General features: G+C 42.8%; 1 protein-coding gene across 3 annotated transcripts in view; it reads left to right on the forward strand.

The window, feature by feature from the left end:
* The window catches only part of zc3h7a (zinc finger CCCH-type containing 7A), a 103,302-nt gene that overhangs the window by 26,352 nt on the left and 57,820 nt on the right, over positions 1–19,130 (forward strand). For all 3 annotated transcript variants that reach the window (XM_078240753.1, XM_078240754.1, XM_078240755.1), the window contains exon 2: positions 3,785–3,890. In XM_078240753.1, coding sequence (XP_078096879.1) covers positions 3,785–3,890 — 106 coding nt within the window. The remainder of the gene's footprint in view (positions 1–3,784; positions 3,891–19,130) is intronic.

The raw sequence follows: 19,130 nt of genomic DNA on the forward strand, positions 1-19,130 counted from the left end.
CAATCTTGGTGTCATCAGCAAATTTACTGATCCACCCTTCAGCCCCCTCCTCTAAGTCATTAATAAAAATCACAAAGAGCAGAGGACCAAGCACTGATCCCTGTGGCACTCCGCTAGCAACCTGCCTCCAATCTGAAAATTTTCCATCGACCACCACCCTCTGTCTTTGATCAGACAGCCAGTTACCTATCCAATCGGCCAACTTTCCCTCTATCCCACACCTCCTCACTTTCACCATAAGCCGACCATGGGGGACCTTATCAAACACCTTACTAAAATCCATGTATATGACATCAACTGCCCTACCTTCATCAACACACTTAGTTACCTCCTCAAAAAATTCTATCAAATTTGTGAGGCACGACTTGCCCTTCACGAATCCGTGCTGACTATCCCGGATTAATCTGCATCTTTCTAAATGGTCGTAAATCCCATCCCTAAGGACCTTTTCCATCAATTTACCAACCACCAAAGTAAGACTAACCGGTCTATAATTACCAGGGTCATTTCTATTCCCTTTCTTAAACAGAGGAACAACATTCGCCATTCTCCAGTCTTCTGGCACCATCCCCGTGGACAGCGAGGACCCAAAGATCAAAGCCAAAGGCTCTGCAATCTCATCTCTTGCCTCCCAAAGAATCCTAGGATACATTTCATCAGGCCCAGGGGACTTATCGACCTCCAGTTTATTCAAAACTGCCAGGACATCCTCCCTCCGAACATCTATTTCCTCCAGCCTATTAGCCTGTAACACCTTCTCTTCCTCAAAAACATGGCCCCTCTCCTTGGTGAACACTGAAGAAAAGTATTCATTCATCACCTCGCCTATCTCTACTGACTCCATACACAAGTTCCCACTACTGTCCTTGACCGGCCCTAACCTCACCCTGGTCATTCTTTTATTCCTCACATAAGAGTAAAAAGCCTTGGGGTTTTCCTTGATCCGACCCGCCAAGGACTTCTCGTGTCCCCTCCTAACTCTCCTAAGCCCCTTTTTCAGCTCATTCCTTGCTAACTTGTAACCCTCAATCGAGCCATCTGAACCTTGTTTCCTCATCCCTACATAAGCTTCCCTCTTCCTTTTCACAAGACATTCTACCTCTTTCGTGAACCATGGTTCCCTCACTCGGCCATTTCCTCCCTACCTGACAGGGACATACCTATCAAGGACATCCAGTATTTGTTCCTTGAAAAAGTTCCACTTTTCATTAGTTCCTTTCTCTGACAGTTTCTGTTCCCAACTTATGCCCCCTAATTCTTGCCTAATCGCATCAAAATTACCTCTCTCCCAATTGTAAACCTTGCCCTGCCGTACGGCCCTATCCCTCTCCATTGCAATAACAAAAGACACCGAAGTGTGGTCACTATCTCCAAAGTACTCTCCCACAACCAAATCTAACACTTGGCCCTGTTCATTTCTCAGTACCAAATCCAATGTGGCCTCACCTCTTGTCGGCCTATCCACATATTGTGTCAGGAAACCCTCCTGCACACACTGCACAAAAACTGCCCCATCCAAACTATTTGACCTACAAAGGCTCCAATCAATATTTGGAAAGTTAAAGTCCCCCATGACAACTACCCTGTGACCCCCACACATATCCATAATCTGCTTAGCAATTTCTTCCTCCACATCTCTATTACTATTTGGGGGCCTATAGTAAACTCCTAACAACGTGACCGCTCCTTTCCTATTTCTAACCTCAGCCCATATTACCTCAGTGCGCAGATCCCCCTCGAAGTGCCTTTCCGCAGCCGTTAAACGATCCTTGATTAACAATGCCACTCCTCCACCTCTTTTACCAGCTTCCCTACACTTAGTGAAACATCTATACCCCGGAATGTCCAACAACCATTCCTGTCCTTGTTCTACCCACGTCTCCGTAATACAGTGCTCTGATAGTTGTAAGATTATGAAGGGAATAGATAAGATAGAAGCAGGGAGGTTGTTTCCACTGGCAGGTGAAACTAGAACTAGGGGGCATGGCCTCAAAGTAAGGGGAAGCAGATTTAGGACTTGGTTGAGGAGGAACTTCTTCATCCAAAGAATTGTAAATCTGTGGAATTCCCTGCCCAGTGAAGCAGTTGAGGCTACCTCAGTGATTCTTTTAAAGGCAAGGATAGATACATTTTTGAACAGTAAAGGAATTCAGGGCTATGGTGAGTGGGCGGGTAAGTGGAGCCGAGTCCATGAAAAGATCAGCCATGATCTTATTGAATGGCGGAGCAGGCTCGAGGGGCCAGATGGCCTACTCCTGCTCCTAGTTCTTATGCTCTTATGAAAGTTTGGAATTGTCTCATGATTGGTTTTTGTACTCCCTGATAGTAGCCATCATGTCCTCCTTTCCTGTGTTCAAAGTAGGCAATTGTACATACCATTCTCAGTCAAGTGGCTTTTTGGATTTTTGACGGGTTACTTGTTTTATAGCTTTCGTTATTGATCGCTTAAAGCCATTAACCTTTTATATAACAGGAAGCAAGATGCAAATGCATTTGCCGTGCTTTGCTGCTAAGCTGAAGGATAAGTATTTAGTGATGGTGAGATTCAAGGCAGCATGTTTAATCAGGATGGAAAAGTGTTGTTTATATTTAATTGATTTTGGATGTAACTGGAACATCTATGCCAGAACTGCCATAACTGGTAGAAGATTTTTCATAAGGCTTTTCCATGTTTTGAATCAGTGTTTTGGGTTTTAGAATTGAGTGCATGGAGTAAAAAGAGTAACAAAAATCATTTATAGCACTAGGGTTGGATTTGAATTTCTCTCGCAAGTAGTCAATACAGATATAATCGCCTCTATCTGTGCTGTAAACCTCTACTTATGCGATGGACAGCCTTGAGTCAGAAAGCATAAAACAAAACAAAAATACTACTAATGGTGGAGACCTGAAATAGAAAAACAGAAAATGCTGGAGATACTCATCAGTCGCACAGAATGTGTAGAGTCATAGTTTCCTACAGTGCAGAAGGAGGCCCAGGCCCTATCCCCATAACCACATGCATTTACCCTAGCAAGTTCCCCTGACACTAAAGGAGGCAGATGCAGAGTTAACATTTCAGGTCATAGGATCCCTTCAGTACAGAAGGGGGCCATTCGGCCCATTGAGTCTGTATCGACTACAGTCCCCCCAGGCCCTATTCCCGAAACCCCGCAGATTTACCCTGCTAATCCCCCTGACAGTAGGGTCAATTTAACATGGCCAGTCAACCTAATTCGTATATCTTTGGACTGTGGGAGGAAACCCACGCAGACATGGGGAGAAAGTGCAAACTCCACACACAGTGACCCGAGGCTGGGATTGAACCTGGGTCCCTGGCGCTGAGGCAGCAGTGCTAACCACTGTGTCACCCAGAGACCCTTTGTCAGGTTTCTGCTTCTCACTTCACAGAGGCTGCAAGCCCTGCTGACTGTTTCCAGCATCTCCTGTTTCTTATTTCAGTATATAACCAAGCCTTGGTTGTTTGCCTGGATGGTCATGTTATATGGGCTGAACCTAAGTCATTGATGTGTGACTGAGACAAGTGTGAGAGACTGTAAGAGCATCGGGCTAAAATTTAAAATACCTTTTGTATTGTGGCATTTTAAGTGTCCTAATCATAAATTTTGATTCTCATTTGAAGGGTGTTTAATACATTAACAAAATGATGCTGATATAAATCTAGCACATTTAGTTGTATGAATTTGCAAAAGAAAGTTATACTTTATAGTGTAAGCGAATAAGGAGAACATGTAGAATCATTTGTGTGACTTTTTATAATTTATTGTTTCTCTTTCTGACTCAGAATCTGCATCATTAGAGGAATTGGATGTAAAGGATAACATGTCCAATGTATCCAAGGACAGAAGTAATAGGTGGCAAGAAATTCAGAAAGGACTACAATTTATCCAGTAAGTGTCTTCCTAAGCAGTGTGCTTAATTTTACTGTTCTCTGAAGTAATATGACTGAAGCAACATCCAAAATCGGTTGTATTTCCTGTACAATAAAAGCAAGATACTCTGGATGCTGGAAATTTGGGAGGAAAAAAAGACCCAAAAAATGTTGGAAAAACTCAGCAGGTCTGGCAGCATCTGTGGACACAGTAAGATGTCTCACAACACCAGGTTAAAGTCCAACAGGTTTATTTGGTAGCACAAGCCACTACCAAATAAACCTGTTGGACTTTAACCTGGTGTTGTGAGACGTCTTACTGTGTTTACCCCAGTCCAACGCCGGCATCTCCACATCATGGCTAGCATCTGTGGAGACAGAGTTAATGTAACCTGCTCTGAAGAAAGAGTCATTTGGACTCGATGTTAACTCTGTTTCTCTCTCCAATGGTGCTGCCAGACCTGTTGAGTTTTTGCAGCACTTTATATTATTGCTGGCATTTCCTGTAACTCACGTGAGAACACCATCTACCAGGTACACGGTACCTACTCTTGCAACTTGGCCAAAGTTGTCTACCTGATACGCTGCAGGAAAGGATGTCCCAAGGCATGGTACATTGGAGAAACCATGCAGACACTATGACAACGGATGAATGAACACCGCTCGACAATCACCAGGCAAGACTGCTCTCTTCCTGTGGGGGAGCACTTCAGCGGTCACGGGCATTCAGCCTCTGATCTTCGGGTAAGCGTTCTCCAAGGCGGCCTTCACGACACACGACAGCGCAGAGTCGCTGAGCAGAAACTGATAGCTACGTTCCGCACACATGAGGACGGCCTAAACCGGGATGTTGGCTTTATGTCACACTATCAGTAACCCCCACAGCTTGCCTCCTGGACTTGCAGAATCTCACTGGCTGTCCTGTCTGGAGACAATACACATCTCTTTAACCTATGCTTAAAGCTCCCTCCACTCACATTGTCTGTATCTTTAAGACCTGGTTGGCTGTAGAGATTCGCATTCTAATCAGTATTCTGTAACTTGATTTTGTGTCTCTGTGCCCTGTTTGAGAGCAGATTTCCACTCCATCTGATGAAGGAGCAGCGCTCCGAAAGCTAATGGTATTTGCTACCAAATAAACCTGTTGGACTTTAACCTGATGTTGTTAAAACTCTTACTGTGTTTACCCCAGTCCAATGCCGGCATCTCCACATCATTTCCTGTACTTGCCAGACTGCATATTTTGCTAAAAAGGGTGTTTTATACATTAGCAAAATCCTTTGCAAAAAACTGCGGATGCTGGAATCTGAAACAAAAACAATATGTTGGAAAATCTCAGCAGGTCTGACAGCATCTGTGGGGAGAAAATAGAGCCAATGTTTCGAGTCTAGATGACCCTTCATCAGAGTATATTTTGCTGATTGGCTAGGCCGTGAGTCTTGTTGGCAATAGAACCAGCAGAATGCGAGTTATTTGCTGTTATCTTACCATGATTTACAATCTTTGGCTAATCATGGCAAGTGAAGTGCTCCTGTTCTTTGCTGCTGTAATTTATCTTTTGACTAATTAAAGAATGCTGTTAAAGACAAGCTGATGAGATAATTCCCCCTCCAGTTTTTCTTCTTTCCCTCAACATGCAGTTTAGCTCCTTGCCACTGTGACATGGTTGAGATCATTGACGTATCACGTGAGAAATGAGTGAATTCTGTTACTGTGCTACTAATCAAACCTTGATGTTCTTTGAAGACTGCTTCTGGAATCCCTTTGTGATTATTGCATGGCAGTGAGTGTAAATATTAGAGGGTTAATTCTGGGATTGGATGCTCCCAGTGAGGAATGATAACAGTATCTTGGAACTTCGTGGGTGCGCAGTCAAGGGATTTCAGTAGAGGGATTCCGATGCACGTTTGTCCCTAAGGTTTGACCCTGGAAGATTTGGGCCAACGTATCGGTGTAGCAACACACGCTGAATAACAAAGATATTATTGGTATTTTTCCCCAACCCGCTTTTAATTTGGCATTGTTATTTTAGTAAATATAAATTAAATCAGCAAAAGAATTAGAAAGCGTTCAGAAATTAAATACCTTAGCAGCTTGCAAGTATGGAGTTCCGGTTTGTTTTCTTCCAGCCAGCAAGTTACACCCTTCCCTGTGGCATGTTCAGTAATACTTCCAGTAATTGTATGGACATTTCTGATTGCAGGTGTGAGCCATGTGGAGTTTTTTAAAAATTCTGTCAAAGGGATAGATGAGTTCCTAGTTTCTTCTAAATGTGCAAACAGGAAATATATTGAACAGTAAAATGGGTACGATCTGTTTGCTTTGCAGCACTTATTTGTATATTTTTATCTGATTGATTACTACAGATTGTCACAAATTTCACATTGTTGTCTGTAATGGCGCGCAGACTGATTAGTAAAAGCAGACAATGCCGGAAATACTCAGCAGGCCTGGCAGCAACTGTGAAGAGAGAAACTGAGCTGACGTTTCAGATCATGTCCTTTCATCAGATCTGATTATGTTGGCACCAGATGGATCATGTTGGCACAAAAACTGAAAATGCTGGAAAATCTCAGCAGGTCTGACAGCATCTGTGGAGAGAGAATAGAGTCAATGCTTTCAGTCAGGTTAATTCTTCGTCAGAGTTGCTTGCTTGACACCCTGACTTGAAACGTTGTTAGGGTCTATTCTCTCTCCACAAATGCTGTCAGACCTGCTGAGATTTTCCAGCATTTTCTGTTTTTGTTTCAGATTCCAGCATCTGCCATATTTTGCTTTTATCTTGGGATCATGTTGGCAAACTGCTGAGAAGGAGCGCTGTTTTGTTTCCCTAATCAATTTGGTGGATGCGTTGTTGATGGCAAACGGTGTGGTGTGTTGTGTTATATAACAGTCTGCTGTGATGGAAGCAACATAAGCAACTTGCTTGATGGTGGATTCAAGTCACAATTTGCATGGCAAAATTATCCCTTTGTGCTTCGCTCTGCCCCTTTGTTGACCTCAGAGATAGAAAGTGTGTAATTGATGTAGATATTGTGGGGCAAAAGGTCATATTTGTTTTTGACTTGGTTAAATTGCAAGAAATTATGGATGAAGCTCCGCTGATAACATATAGGCCGTGTAGATCTTCCGCAGAACAGCAGTCATCGTCAGATTCCTCAAACTTTTCCAGGTTGTGACACTGCTGCGCATTTCTTGCCCTGTCTTCAGCCAGATTTCTCCAGGAATACATAGCGCAGTGTTCCTCACGGAGCGCTCTCAGTGCCGTAGAGGTGGGAGTGGGTGCGGAAGAGAGATAGGACGCACCCTCTCTATACGGCACTAGCTGTCATATATTAACGATCTGGAAGAGGGAACTGAATGTATTATCTCCAAATTTGCAGATGATACAAAGTTGGGTGGGAGGCTGAGCTGTGAGGAGGATGCAGAGATGCTTCAGTATGATTTGGACAGGCTGTGTGAGTGGGTATATGCATGGCAGATGAAGTACAGCATGTATTAATGGGAGGTTATTCACTTTGGTAGCAAAAATAGGAAGGCAGATTATTATTTGAATGGGTGTAAATTGAGAGAGGTGGATGCTTAGCTTTATGTCCTCATGCAGCAGTCGCTGAAAGTAAGCGCACAGGTACAGCAGGCAGAGAAAAAGGCAAATGGTATAGCAAGAGGATTTGAGTATAGGAATAGGGATGTTTTACTGCAATTGTATAGGGCCTTGGTGAGGCCACATCTGGAGTATCGCGTGCAGTTTTGGTGTCCTTATCTAAGGAATGATGCCCTTGCTATAGAGGGAGTATAATGAAAGTTTGCCAGGCTGATTCCTGGGATGGCAGGTCTGCCATGAGGAGAGACTAAGTCGGTTAGGATGGTATTCATTGGGGTTTAGGAAAAGTGAGAGGGGATCTCATAGAAACTTATAAAATTCTAACAGGATTAGACGGGGTAGGTTCCGAAAGAATGTTCCTGATGGTGGGGGAAGTCCAGAACTAGGGGTCATAGTTTGAGGATAAGGGGTAAACCTTTTAGGACTGAGATGAAAAGAAATGTCTTCATCTGGAGAGTGAATGTGTGGCATTCACTATCACAGAAAGTAGTTGAAGTCAAAACATTGTCTGATTTCAAGAAGAAATTATATGGCTCTTGGGGCTAAAGGGATCAGGGGATATGGGGGAAAGCTGGATTGATTTTGATGATCAGCCATGATCAAAATGAGTGGCAGAGGAGGCTAGAAGGGCCAAATGGCCTACTCCTATTTTCTATGTTTCTATGTCATAAGGTAACTTTTAAGTGTGAACGCTAGTGAATGGATAATTGAATTAATTGGTAGGTGGGTGGAGTAAGTCGGTAGGGTGGTGGAGGGGTTGTAGGTCATGTTGGGAGTGGTAGGTTAGTTTGAACAGAGGTAGTCAGGTGGTGGGGTAGGCACATTTGATTGCGGGGTAATCGACTTACCCACCAGGAGGTGGTCAGGGGGTAGTAAAACTGTTGGCGGGTTGGAAGATTCTTGGGGGGGGGGGGGGGGGGGGTGTCAATGAGTAATTGGAGAGTCCGTCCTGTAGTTACCCAGGAGTTAGACTAAGTTTTAATCTGTCTAACATTTCCTGTGTAACCGTCCAGGTAAGTATTGCAGAGCTGTCTGAAGTCTCTAACTTCGAGTCTAAGACATCCACAGAAGGTCCTGGGGAACAGGCGAATTTCAGACTTCTCGTGGAGGTCAGAGCATTGGACGGGACACGCATCTTGGGTCGATGATCAGAGACTGGAAGATCCGGGCTATCAAGTTATTATGTTGGTCTTGTTTGATAATGTTAGTGTTGTGACTAGAAAATATTGTATCAGGCAGATTTTTGTGTTGGTTGATGTATTTTTAATATTTTGGTATGTTGATTATCACATGCATCCAGTGTGTGATGTTTATTTCTTTGTTGGTATTATTTCTGTTTGTTTTGATAAATTATGGTTGTGGTAGAGGTAAATTGATTTTACCATGGATGGAATTTCATTAAGGTAAATTGAAGAGCACTTTATCACAATAAAGAACACAGCATCTGAGGACAAAACTTACTTCAGTAATTTATTCCTTCAGAAAACCATTCAACTTTTTTATTGGCTCGTCAATTCAGTAACATAAAAACACTTAATTACAATTGTGTCAAGATAATAAATCTAGTGAGGGCAGTGTGGAAACTAGCAGCAATAAGTCAGATCCTTAGAATGCTGGAAGCTCCAAAAAATGCCTGCCTCTCTTGGCTGTGGAAAGCACACACTCGTAACATCACTTAAGTGTTAGTAGCCACTTTATTTCTTTTTCACTACTGGTCAAAACCTCCCCTCTGCTGAAACTGTTGACCAACTAGGATTCATTTCCCTAAGTGGCAATTATTCATACATGAGTCTTGACAGTCATTGTCAACAAAATACTTTGACCATGTGGAGTGCTGCTATAGCTGCACCCAATTCAATTCTTAGCAGTGCCTATATACACACAGTTCTCAGTGGAAATTACTAGATTGCAGACATGCAGGAACCTTAATTTATTTTCTCCCCTTAGGATGAAAGTTTCAAGTTAAAGTTAAAGGTTAAAAGTTTGTTTATTAATGTCACATGTAGGCTTACATTAACACTGCAATGAAGTTACTGTGAAAATCCCCTAGTCGCCACACTCCGGCGCCTGTACGGGTACACTGAGGGAGAATTTAGCATGGCCAATGCACCTATCGATGTTAGGGCGGCACGGTGGCACAGTGGTTAGCACTGCTGCCTCACAGCGCCAGGGACCTGGGTTCAATTCCCGGCTTGGGTGACTGTCTGTGCGGAGTCTGCACATTCTCCCCGTGTCTGTGGGTTTCCTCCAGGTGCTCCGGTTTCCTCCCACAGTCCAAAGGTGTGCGTGTTAGGTGATTTGGCCATACTAAATTGCCCCTTAGTGTCAAGGGGTCTAGCTAGGGTAAATGCATAGGGTTGTGGGAATAGGGCCTGGGTGGGATTGTGGTCGGTGCAGACTCGATGGGCCGAATGGCCTCCTCCTGCAGTGTAGGATTCTATGTTCTATATATGTCTTTCGGACTGTGGGAGGAAACTGGAGCACCTGGAGGAAACCCACGCAGACATGGGGAGAACATGCAGATTCCACACAGACAGTGACCTGAGCCGGGAATCGAACCCGGGTCCCTGGTGCTGAGGTGGCAGTGCTAACCACTGTGCCCCCATGCTGCTGGACAATGAATCAGATGATACTGTCGTAACTGAAGTCAGTTAATTTAGCAAAGACTGGGGATTGAATGATTGATTTTTTTTGGTCTCTATAACTGAGCTAATTATTGAGCAACTGACTGGATATGTTGCTGTAAATGTTCTCTTCAAGCCTGAAACACTAACCTGAATGACAAACTTGTTTTGATCCTGAACCTGTTGTACAATCTGGTGGATCTTCTTTGCTTGATATTGAGTCAAGCATATCTGTTTTGCGTGGAATCCCTACTGTGCAGAAGGCGGCCATTCAGCCTGTTGAGCCTGCACCAACTCCCCCCCCCCCCCCCCCTATAACCCTGCACATGGCTAATCCACCTCACTTGCACATCTTGGGACACTAAGGGGCAATTTTGCATGGCCAATCCACCTGACCTGCACGTTTTTGGACTGTGGGAGGAAACCGGCGTACCCAGTGGGGAGAGAAATCCACTTCTTATGTATCTTTCCCATTTTCTCCCATCAACAATTCACAGAGTGGAAATTCCTGGGATTTTGAACGGTCTGTACCCTCTGGTCTCTGAGGTACTATGAAAACTTGGCCATCTGTTATGACCTTGATCTGCTTATGTCAAGCAACCTATTGAAATCTTATTGAAACGTACAAGATTCTTTGGGGCCTTCATAGGGTAAGTGCTGAGGGAAACCATCCTCTTATGGGGGAATTTAGAACTTGGGGCTGCAATTTAAAAATAAGAAAACTCCCGTTTAAGAAGGCGATGAGGAGGAATTTCTTCTTGGGTTGTTAGTCTTTGGCATTCTCTTCCACAGAGAGCAGTGGAGGCTGGGTCATTGAGTATTATATTCAGGCTGAGTTTGACAGACTTTTGATTGCCAAGACAGTTTGAAGGTTGTGAGTGATAGGCAGGAATGTGGAGTTAAGGCCACAATCGGGTCAGTCACCACCTTTTTGAATGGCAGAGTAGGTTCCCTGGGCCAAAAAGCTTGGAGTTTCCCTCTAAGTCGTGCACCATTTTGACTTGGAGCTATATTACTGTATCTTCACAGCCAATGGGTCAAAATCATGAAACTCCTTTATCTACCAGCAATGTAGGTGTACCTACATTGCATGGACTGCTGTAGATTAGAAATACGGTTCACCAGCACCCTCTCGGCAATTAAGGATGGGTAATAAAAAAATGCTGGTCTAGCCAACGATATCCACGCCCTGAAACTATTAAAGGGCACTACTCTGATTAAACTTGCTGATATATTAGTCTATGACTATAGTGTTTATCCTAAATTACCAAAACAAATGTTTAAAATATTTTACTTAGACAAGTAATCTTGCCCATTTTATCTGTTATGAAACATTTTGTAATTTTTAGCCTTTTTTCTAATTTCAGTCTTTTTACCTACCCACCTTTCTTCATGCTGTTCCTCCTATACATCTTGCAAGAGAGAAACCAGCCCCATACTAAGATCTTTCTTTTAAACAATTTTTAAGCCATTCAAACGTCCAATATTTGAGGATTGAATTGCTTGCATTATTATAGAATCATAGATTCTACAGTGCAGAAGGAGGCCATTTGGCCCATCGAGCCTGCACTGACAACAATCCCACCTAGGTCCTATCCCCATAACCCCACATATTTACCCTCCTAATCTCCCTGACACTAAGGGGCAATTTATTATGGCCAATCAACCTAACCCGCACATTTTTGGGAGGAAACCGGAGCACTCGGAGGAAACCCACGGAGACGCGGGGAGTGTGTGCAAACTCCACACAGTCACCCGAGGCCGGAATTGAACCCGGGTCCCTGGCGCTGTGAGGCAGCAGTGCTAACCATTGTGCCACATTGCTGCCCATTGATGTGACTAATCTTAAAAGATGTTCAAGATTGTGCCACAGGAAAGTTTTTAAGACAAAGGACATTACATACAGTTTATGGGTTACCATGACATTTATTTCTATTTCGGTACATGTTAAAAATGATATTGGGCCAAAGGTCGTCTTGAACTTTAGGTGCCAATGCTGTTACTATTGGAGGCCTGTATGCTTTGCCGCCTTTGTTCATTTTAAAAAATCCTTTCCAAAAAAAATCCTTGCTTGCCACATCTGCGTTGCAGAAGTCTGTTTGTCAGGTTTAGTATGTGCACTAGACAACCATCAATAGTACTGTCACTAGAAATGCAATGAAAGGTTAATATTGAGTGAGAGAAACTTTTGTGCTGCTCCCAGTCAAACTAAAGATACAAAAATCCTATTCGATGTTTGTCTTTTCAAACTTGAAGAAAGCATTTTGAGCTGTAACATGGGAAAAAGATTTTCCTGGTATGATGGTTGCAGTGGGTTACATCTTTAAATAATAAATCTCATTGTAGCATCCAGATTAAATGCAGTTTTTCTTTCAGGGTATTTTGGTATGAGTACGCTAATAACGACAGCAGTTATGAGACTACTTACTCCATTTTCTTACTGCTAATGTTTAAAAATGACTCTAATAAACCAGTGTATTTGGCCAATACCTGTTGTTCTCCAGTACACTCTTCTGCAAATCTGGTTTGATTCAGGAGAACCTGAATCATAGAATCCTACCATGCAGAAGGAGGCCATTCGGCCCATTGAGTCTGCACCGACCACAATCCCACCCAGGCCCTATTTCCATAACTTCACATATTTACCCTGCTAATCACCCCCGAAACTAGGGTCAATTTAGCATGGCCAATCAACCTAACCTGCACATCTTTGGACTGTGGCAGGAAATCGGAGCACCCGGGGAAACTCACGCAGACAGGTGGAGAATGCGCAAACTCCACACAGACAATAACCCGGGGCTGTGAGGCAGCAGTGCTAACCACTGTGCCACCATGCCGCCCCAAAAGCAATGGCCCTTATTGCCCCTTAAGCAATGCATTGAGGATTAGAGAATTCTAGAAGGGAGCTGCGCTACATTTAAAATGAACATTTATTATAATAACTGCAGTTTTATCACTTCAGTAGTTTGTTGCCAGCCGAGCAAATAACTGCAAAGTTATGGTATTAATCGCAACAGCTTTGCATCATATACTTCAAGTCATTACATTATAATTTAGGGGAGGTAATGGCCTAGTGGTATTATCACTAGACTATTAATCCAGAAACTCAGCTAATATTCTGGGAACCTGGGTTCGAATCCCTGCCACGGAAGATGGTGGAATTTGAGTTCAATAAAAAATATCTGGAATTAAGAATCTTGTCGATTGTCTGAAAAACCAATTTGGTTCACTAATGTCCTTTAGGGAAGGAAATCTGCTGTCCTTTCCTGGTCTGGCCTACAGAGCCATAGCAATGTGGTTGACTCTCAACTGCCCTCGGGCAACTAGGGATGGGCAATAAATGCAGGCCAACCAGCAACACCCATGTCCCAGATGAATTAAAAAGAAAATGAGCTGTTTGGTAGTTCAGAACTTGAATATTGTTGAAGAAGGAGCATGACAAATCTTTTCATCATGCACTCATCAGGACACTTCACAAGAGTACCAGTATAAATGGAAAACAACAATTTATACAATTTATGTGGACTCTGGTGGAGGCGTTGCCATTGAGACGTCTCCGTGCAACACCTCTAACAATCAGAGTCCACTTGCCAACCAATTAGCATTGTCTTCTCATATACAGTGTAAATTTCCCCCTGTATTCTTGCAAAGTGTCCTGTTGAGTGCAGGACATAAAGTTTTGACATTGTTTATTTGTCAGCAATACATTGAAATTACTTTGTAATACTCTACTCAGATAATACTGGGTATAATTAGTGACTCGTTTTAAATTTTGAAGTCCCCACCACTATATTTTTATAACTTTCTAATTAAATGTCACAGCTGAAGTGTACAAATTAGTACAGTGGGAAGTATTGGATATAGTCTACCCTGATAAGTTAGTTGTATCTTGTGCAAGAAAAACCCAAGATTTGAATTCACAATGTTAATAAAACAACAAAGTGGGAACTTGGCACTTGTAAATTGACTTTTCAGATAATTTGAATGGAAGGGCTTGGAATTAAGAGGAGTAGACTACCACATATATGTAGACTCACTCAGTGTGCTGGCCCAGGATGTTGCATCATTGCACATCCAAATGTGTGGTATTGCTCAGATTTGATTTATTTAAAGTACGCCTTCCGTGTATACTTAACTTCGATTAAGTCCTTACAACACCCCAGTAGGTAGCATTGAGCTTCCATTGCCAAGGTGTGCCAGTGGCCTAGATAGTTTTAGGTGGTTTTAATCCTGGTATGGGGACCAACTATGCAAGTTAGGTGAGATTGGCCATGCTAAATCACTCCTTAGTGTCCAAAGATTTGTAAGTTAGAGGGGGTAGCAAGTTAAATGTGCGTGGTTACAAGGACTGGGCGGGAGGGATGGGCCTGAGTAAGATGCCGAGTCGGATCAAACTTGATGGGCCAAATGGTGTCCTTCTGTAGGGATTCTATGAATCTATGAACTTAAGTTTCCCAAATCTGTACAGGGCATTGGTGAGGCCGCAGCTGGAATATTGTGTGCAGCATTGGTCCCCTTATTTGCGGAAGGATATATTGGCCTTGGAGGGAGTGCAGAGAAGGTTCACCAGGTTGATACCAGAGATGAGGGGTGTTGATTATGAGGAGAGACTGAGCAGATTGGGTTTGTACTCGTTGGAATTTAGAAGGCTGAGGGGGGATCTTATAGAGACTTATAAGATAATGAAGGGGCTGGATAGGGTAGAGGTGGAGAGATTCTTTCCACTTAGAAAGGAAACTAGAACTAGAGGGCACAGTCTCAAAATAAAGGGGGGTCAGTTTAGGACAGAGTCGAGGAGGAACTTCTTCTCTCAGAGGGTGGTGAATCTCTGGAATTCTCTGCCCACTGAAGTGGTGGAGGCTACCTCATTGAATATGTTTAAATCACGGATAGATGGATTCCTGATCGGTAAGGGAATTAGGGGTTATAGGGATCAGGCGGGTAAGTGGAACTGATCCACTTCAGATCAGCCATGATCTTATTGAATGGCGGGGCAGGCTCGAGGGGCTAGATGGCCTACTCCTGCTCCTAGTTCTTATGTTCTTATGTTCTTAAATATTTGTTAAAAGTTTAATATCTTAGAAAGCACTGTGTGCTTAAGAAACCCAAATCTGAAGCCAGTTCTGCTTCACAGCCAGAATTGGGTTTCTGAGACTGGATTGAATGGACGTCAAATGTGCCTTTATAACCAAACATAATGTACAAGAGAGCTACGTTCCAGATCAATATTTAATAAAACTCCAATCAACTTTAGGGAAGAGCTTTCAACACAAGTGACCCCCACTCCCGTGAAATCTAACTCTATGTATAAAACATGAAATCACTGTTGGAGGATAACTAACAAAATCAAAATGAAATTGTCAATTTAAAGACCTAAGACCTAGTGAGAATAGATCAATGATCATCAGCTTACAAAACCTATCAGTAAAAGAACCGGTTTTCCCACTTGGCTTCCTGACTACATTCTTAACCTACTGTAAGGTTTGCAACATTAAAACCATTGAAGGAACTATTTTTTTTATAACTTTTATTAAACTGTAAAATTGTTAAGTATCTTAGGCCTCAAGCTGTGTTTGCCGTTGAAGTTTATCGTACAGCTGTCACTGAATATCGTGGATAGGTGCAGTCTGAGCATTCATCTGGGTAATTCCCTCGAATATATATATATAGCTTGACTTTCTGTCCTTGTGAAGGAACACAATTTCTGAATTCCTTGTTTTCTTTGTTTGAGAATTAAAGCAGTTTTATTTGGTTAGTCTCTCATTCCAGCTGTTATAAAGCAATGAGTATTGCTTCTGAGGATGCTAGCACATACTTTTCATAATTATGAAACTTCTGATCCTAATTCATGCTGTCTTGCAGTGCAGTTGAGGAAATTGTATTCATTTCCCATAAAAACCCAATGCCCTAAACTATTGCATTTAGTGCTTTTATCCAAGATGAACAACGTTTCTTGAAGGAAACTTCCACAAGTGTTCACGATTGATGGCCAGTTGGTGAAGGAGATCAGAAGTTGATCTTTATTCAGTTTTAAATTGATTCACAAAGTGGAACATTACACGTGTATACAACTTTACAATTCTACAATCTCACACCAGTGTCAAATGAGTGCCTCTTTATATCGACTTTCTGAACCAAATAAAAATAAACTGGTTAACAGGGATGACAGCCCCTTTAAATGTGTTCAAGTAATCATCTACATCACAAGATTGTATGTAAAATTTCAAATTAGGGAAGTGATTGCTTAAAAACGTGATCAGTTATTTGCAGAAAATGTATTTGGATTTCTCAGCAAGAATGCTGAGTTGTGTATGCATTGAGCGTGTTCTTTGGAAAGTTTAAAAAAAAATCTGCATTTATATATTGTTTTATTCATTCATGGGATGTGGGCCAGCATTTATTGTCCATCTCAAATTTCCCTTGAACTGAGGCTGTTTAAGAGTTGAGAACATTGGAGTCACGTGTAGGCCAGACCCAGTAAGGATGGCTGATCCTGAAGGACATCAGTGAACCAATTGAGTTTCTACAACAATTGACAATAGTTTCATGGTTATCCTTAGACTTTTCTCATTTCGGATTTTTTTTTTATTGAATTCAAATTTCACCATCTGCTTTAGTGGACTGTTGAGCAGCCAATAATATTTAGACCAATGTAGCTTGATGAGATTGGGGAAGAGAAATAGATCTTAGATGCGAGGCATAGATCGGGTGGACTCGCAGAGGCTTTTTCCCAGGGTGGAAATGGCTGCTACGAGAGGACACAGGTTTAAGGTGCTGGGGGGTAGGTACAGGGGAAATGTTAGGGGGAAGTTTTTCACACACAGGGTGGTGGGCGAGTGGAATCGGCTGCCGTCAGTGGTGGTGGAGGCAAACTCAATAGGGACTTTTAAGAGACTCCTGGATGAGTACATGGGACTTAATAGGATGGAGGGTTATAGATGGGCTTAGAAGGTAGGGATATGTTCGGCACAACTTGTGGGGCCGAAGGACCTGTTTTGTGCTGTAGTTTTTCTATGTTTCTAAATAAACCAAGTGGTGGTAGGCTACAGGATGCGAAAGGAGAGCAGTCTGGGTTATGAGTGCATAGCTCATTGAAATCAACAGTGCAGTTTGCAACAGCAAGAACTAAAGCTAGATAACAAAGACACCAATGTCAGACTCCTACTTATTGACTACATCTCAGCCTTCAAAACCATTATTCCTACAAAACTCATCTCCAAACTCCGTGGTCTGGGCCTCAGTTCCTCCCTCTGCGACTGGATCCTGAACGTCCTAACCCACAAACCACAATCAGTAAGGATAGGCAACAACAACACCTCCACGATCATCCTCAACACAAGTGCCCCACAAGGCTGTGCTCTCAGCCCCCCCACTATACACTTTTATACACCTATGACTGTGTGGCCAAATTACCCTCCAACTTTATTTTCAAGTTTGCTGATGACACCACCGTGCAAACCGTGAAATGCAAACATTTCGATGACGGGACAGAGTACAGGAATGAGATAGAGAATCTGGTGAACTGGTGCGACAGCAATAATCTCTCCCTCAATGTCAACAAAACAAAGGACATTGTCATCGACTTCAGCAAGCGTAGTGGAGAACATGCAAATGTCTACATCAATGGGGACGAAGTAGAAATAGTCGAAAGCTTCAAATTTTTAGTGTCCAGATCACCAACAACCTGTCCTGGTCCCCCCATGCCAACACTATAGTTAAGAGAGCCCACCAACGCCTCTACTGTCTCAGAAGACTAAGGAAATTTGGCATGACAGCTACCACTCTCACCAACTTTTACAGATGCACCATAGAAAGCATTCTTTCTGGTTGTATCACAGCTTGGTATGGCTCCTGTTCTGCCCAAGACCGCAAAAAGCTATAAAAGTTCATGAATGTAGCCCAATCCATCATGCAAATCAGCTTCCCATCCATTGACTCTGTCTACACTTCCCGCTGCCTCGGAAAAGCAGCCAGCATAACCAAAGACCCCACGCACTCCGGACATTCTCTCTTCCACCTTCTTCCATCGGGAAAAAGATACAAAAGTCTGAGATCACCGACTCGAGCAGCTCCTTTCCTGCTGCCATCAGACTTTTGAATGGACCTACCTTGCATTAAGTTGATCTTTCTCTACACCCTAGCTATGACCGTAACACTACATTCCGCACCCTCTCCTTTCCTTCTCTATGTATGATATGCTTTGTATAGCGCGCAAGAAACAATACTTTTCACTGTATACTAATTCATGTGGCAATAATAAATCAAAATCAGCTGATCGGAATTGCAATCATATGCAATGGGAAACTTGGAGACGGTGAAAACTCCCAGAAGAATCAACATCTAGATCTGAAGATGAATCGATGCAGTCATTGTTAGAATACCATGTATTGTAATAGTCACTGTACACCCATGAAATCCAGGTATTGGAGCTAGTGCAGAAAATGGCAACCATTGCCTAGTCTCGAGGGTGTTGACTATGAGGAAAGGTTGAATAAAGTAGGATTGTTTTCACTGGAAAGACAGAGGCTGAGGGGAGACCTGATAGAGATCTACAAAATTATGAGAAGCATAGACAGTGTGGATAGTCAGAGGCTTTTGCCCCAGGGTGGAAGTGTCAATTACAAGGGGGCACAGGTTCAAGGTGAGAGGGGGGAAAGTTTAAGGGAGATGTGCGTGGGAAGTTTTTCACACTGAGTGGTGGGTGCTTGGAATGTGCTGCCAGAGGAGGTGGTGGAAGCAGGCACATTTGCAACATTTTAAGAGGCATCTGGATGGGTTCATAAATAGGGAGGGAATAGAGGGATACGGACCGTGTAAGGACAGAAGGTTTTATTTAAGTTTAGTTGGGGCATCATGATCGGCATGGGTTTGGAGGGCCGAAGAGCCTGTTCCTGTGCTTTGTTCTTTGTTCAAATCAATACTTACGTAAAGTATGAGGAGATGTTAAAATTTATTCTAAAAAAAAGAAAAGATCACATTGAAAATTGAAGTTTGATACTTTTAAAATTTGCTACAGGCTCTGAAGGGAAAC

This window comes from Mustelus asterias, chromosome 23 (assembly GCF_964213995.1).
Source record: "Mustelus asterias chromosome 23, sMusAst1.hap1.1, whole genome shotgun sequence".
In the NCBI taxonomy this organism is placed as follows: Eukaryota; Metazoa; Chordata; class Chondrichthyes; order Carcharhiniformes; family Triakidae; genus Mustelus; species Mustelus asterias.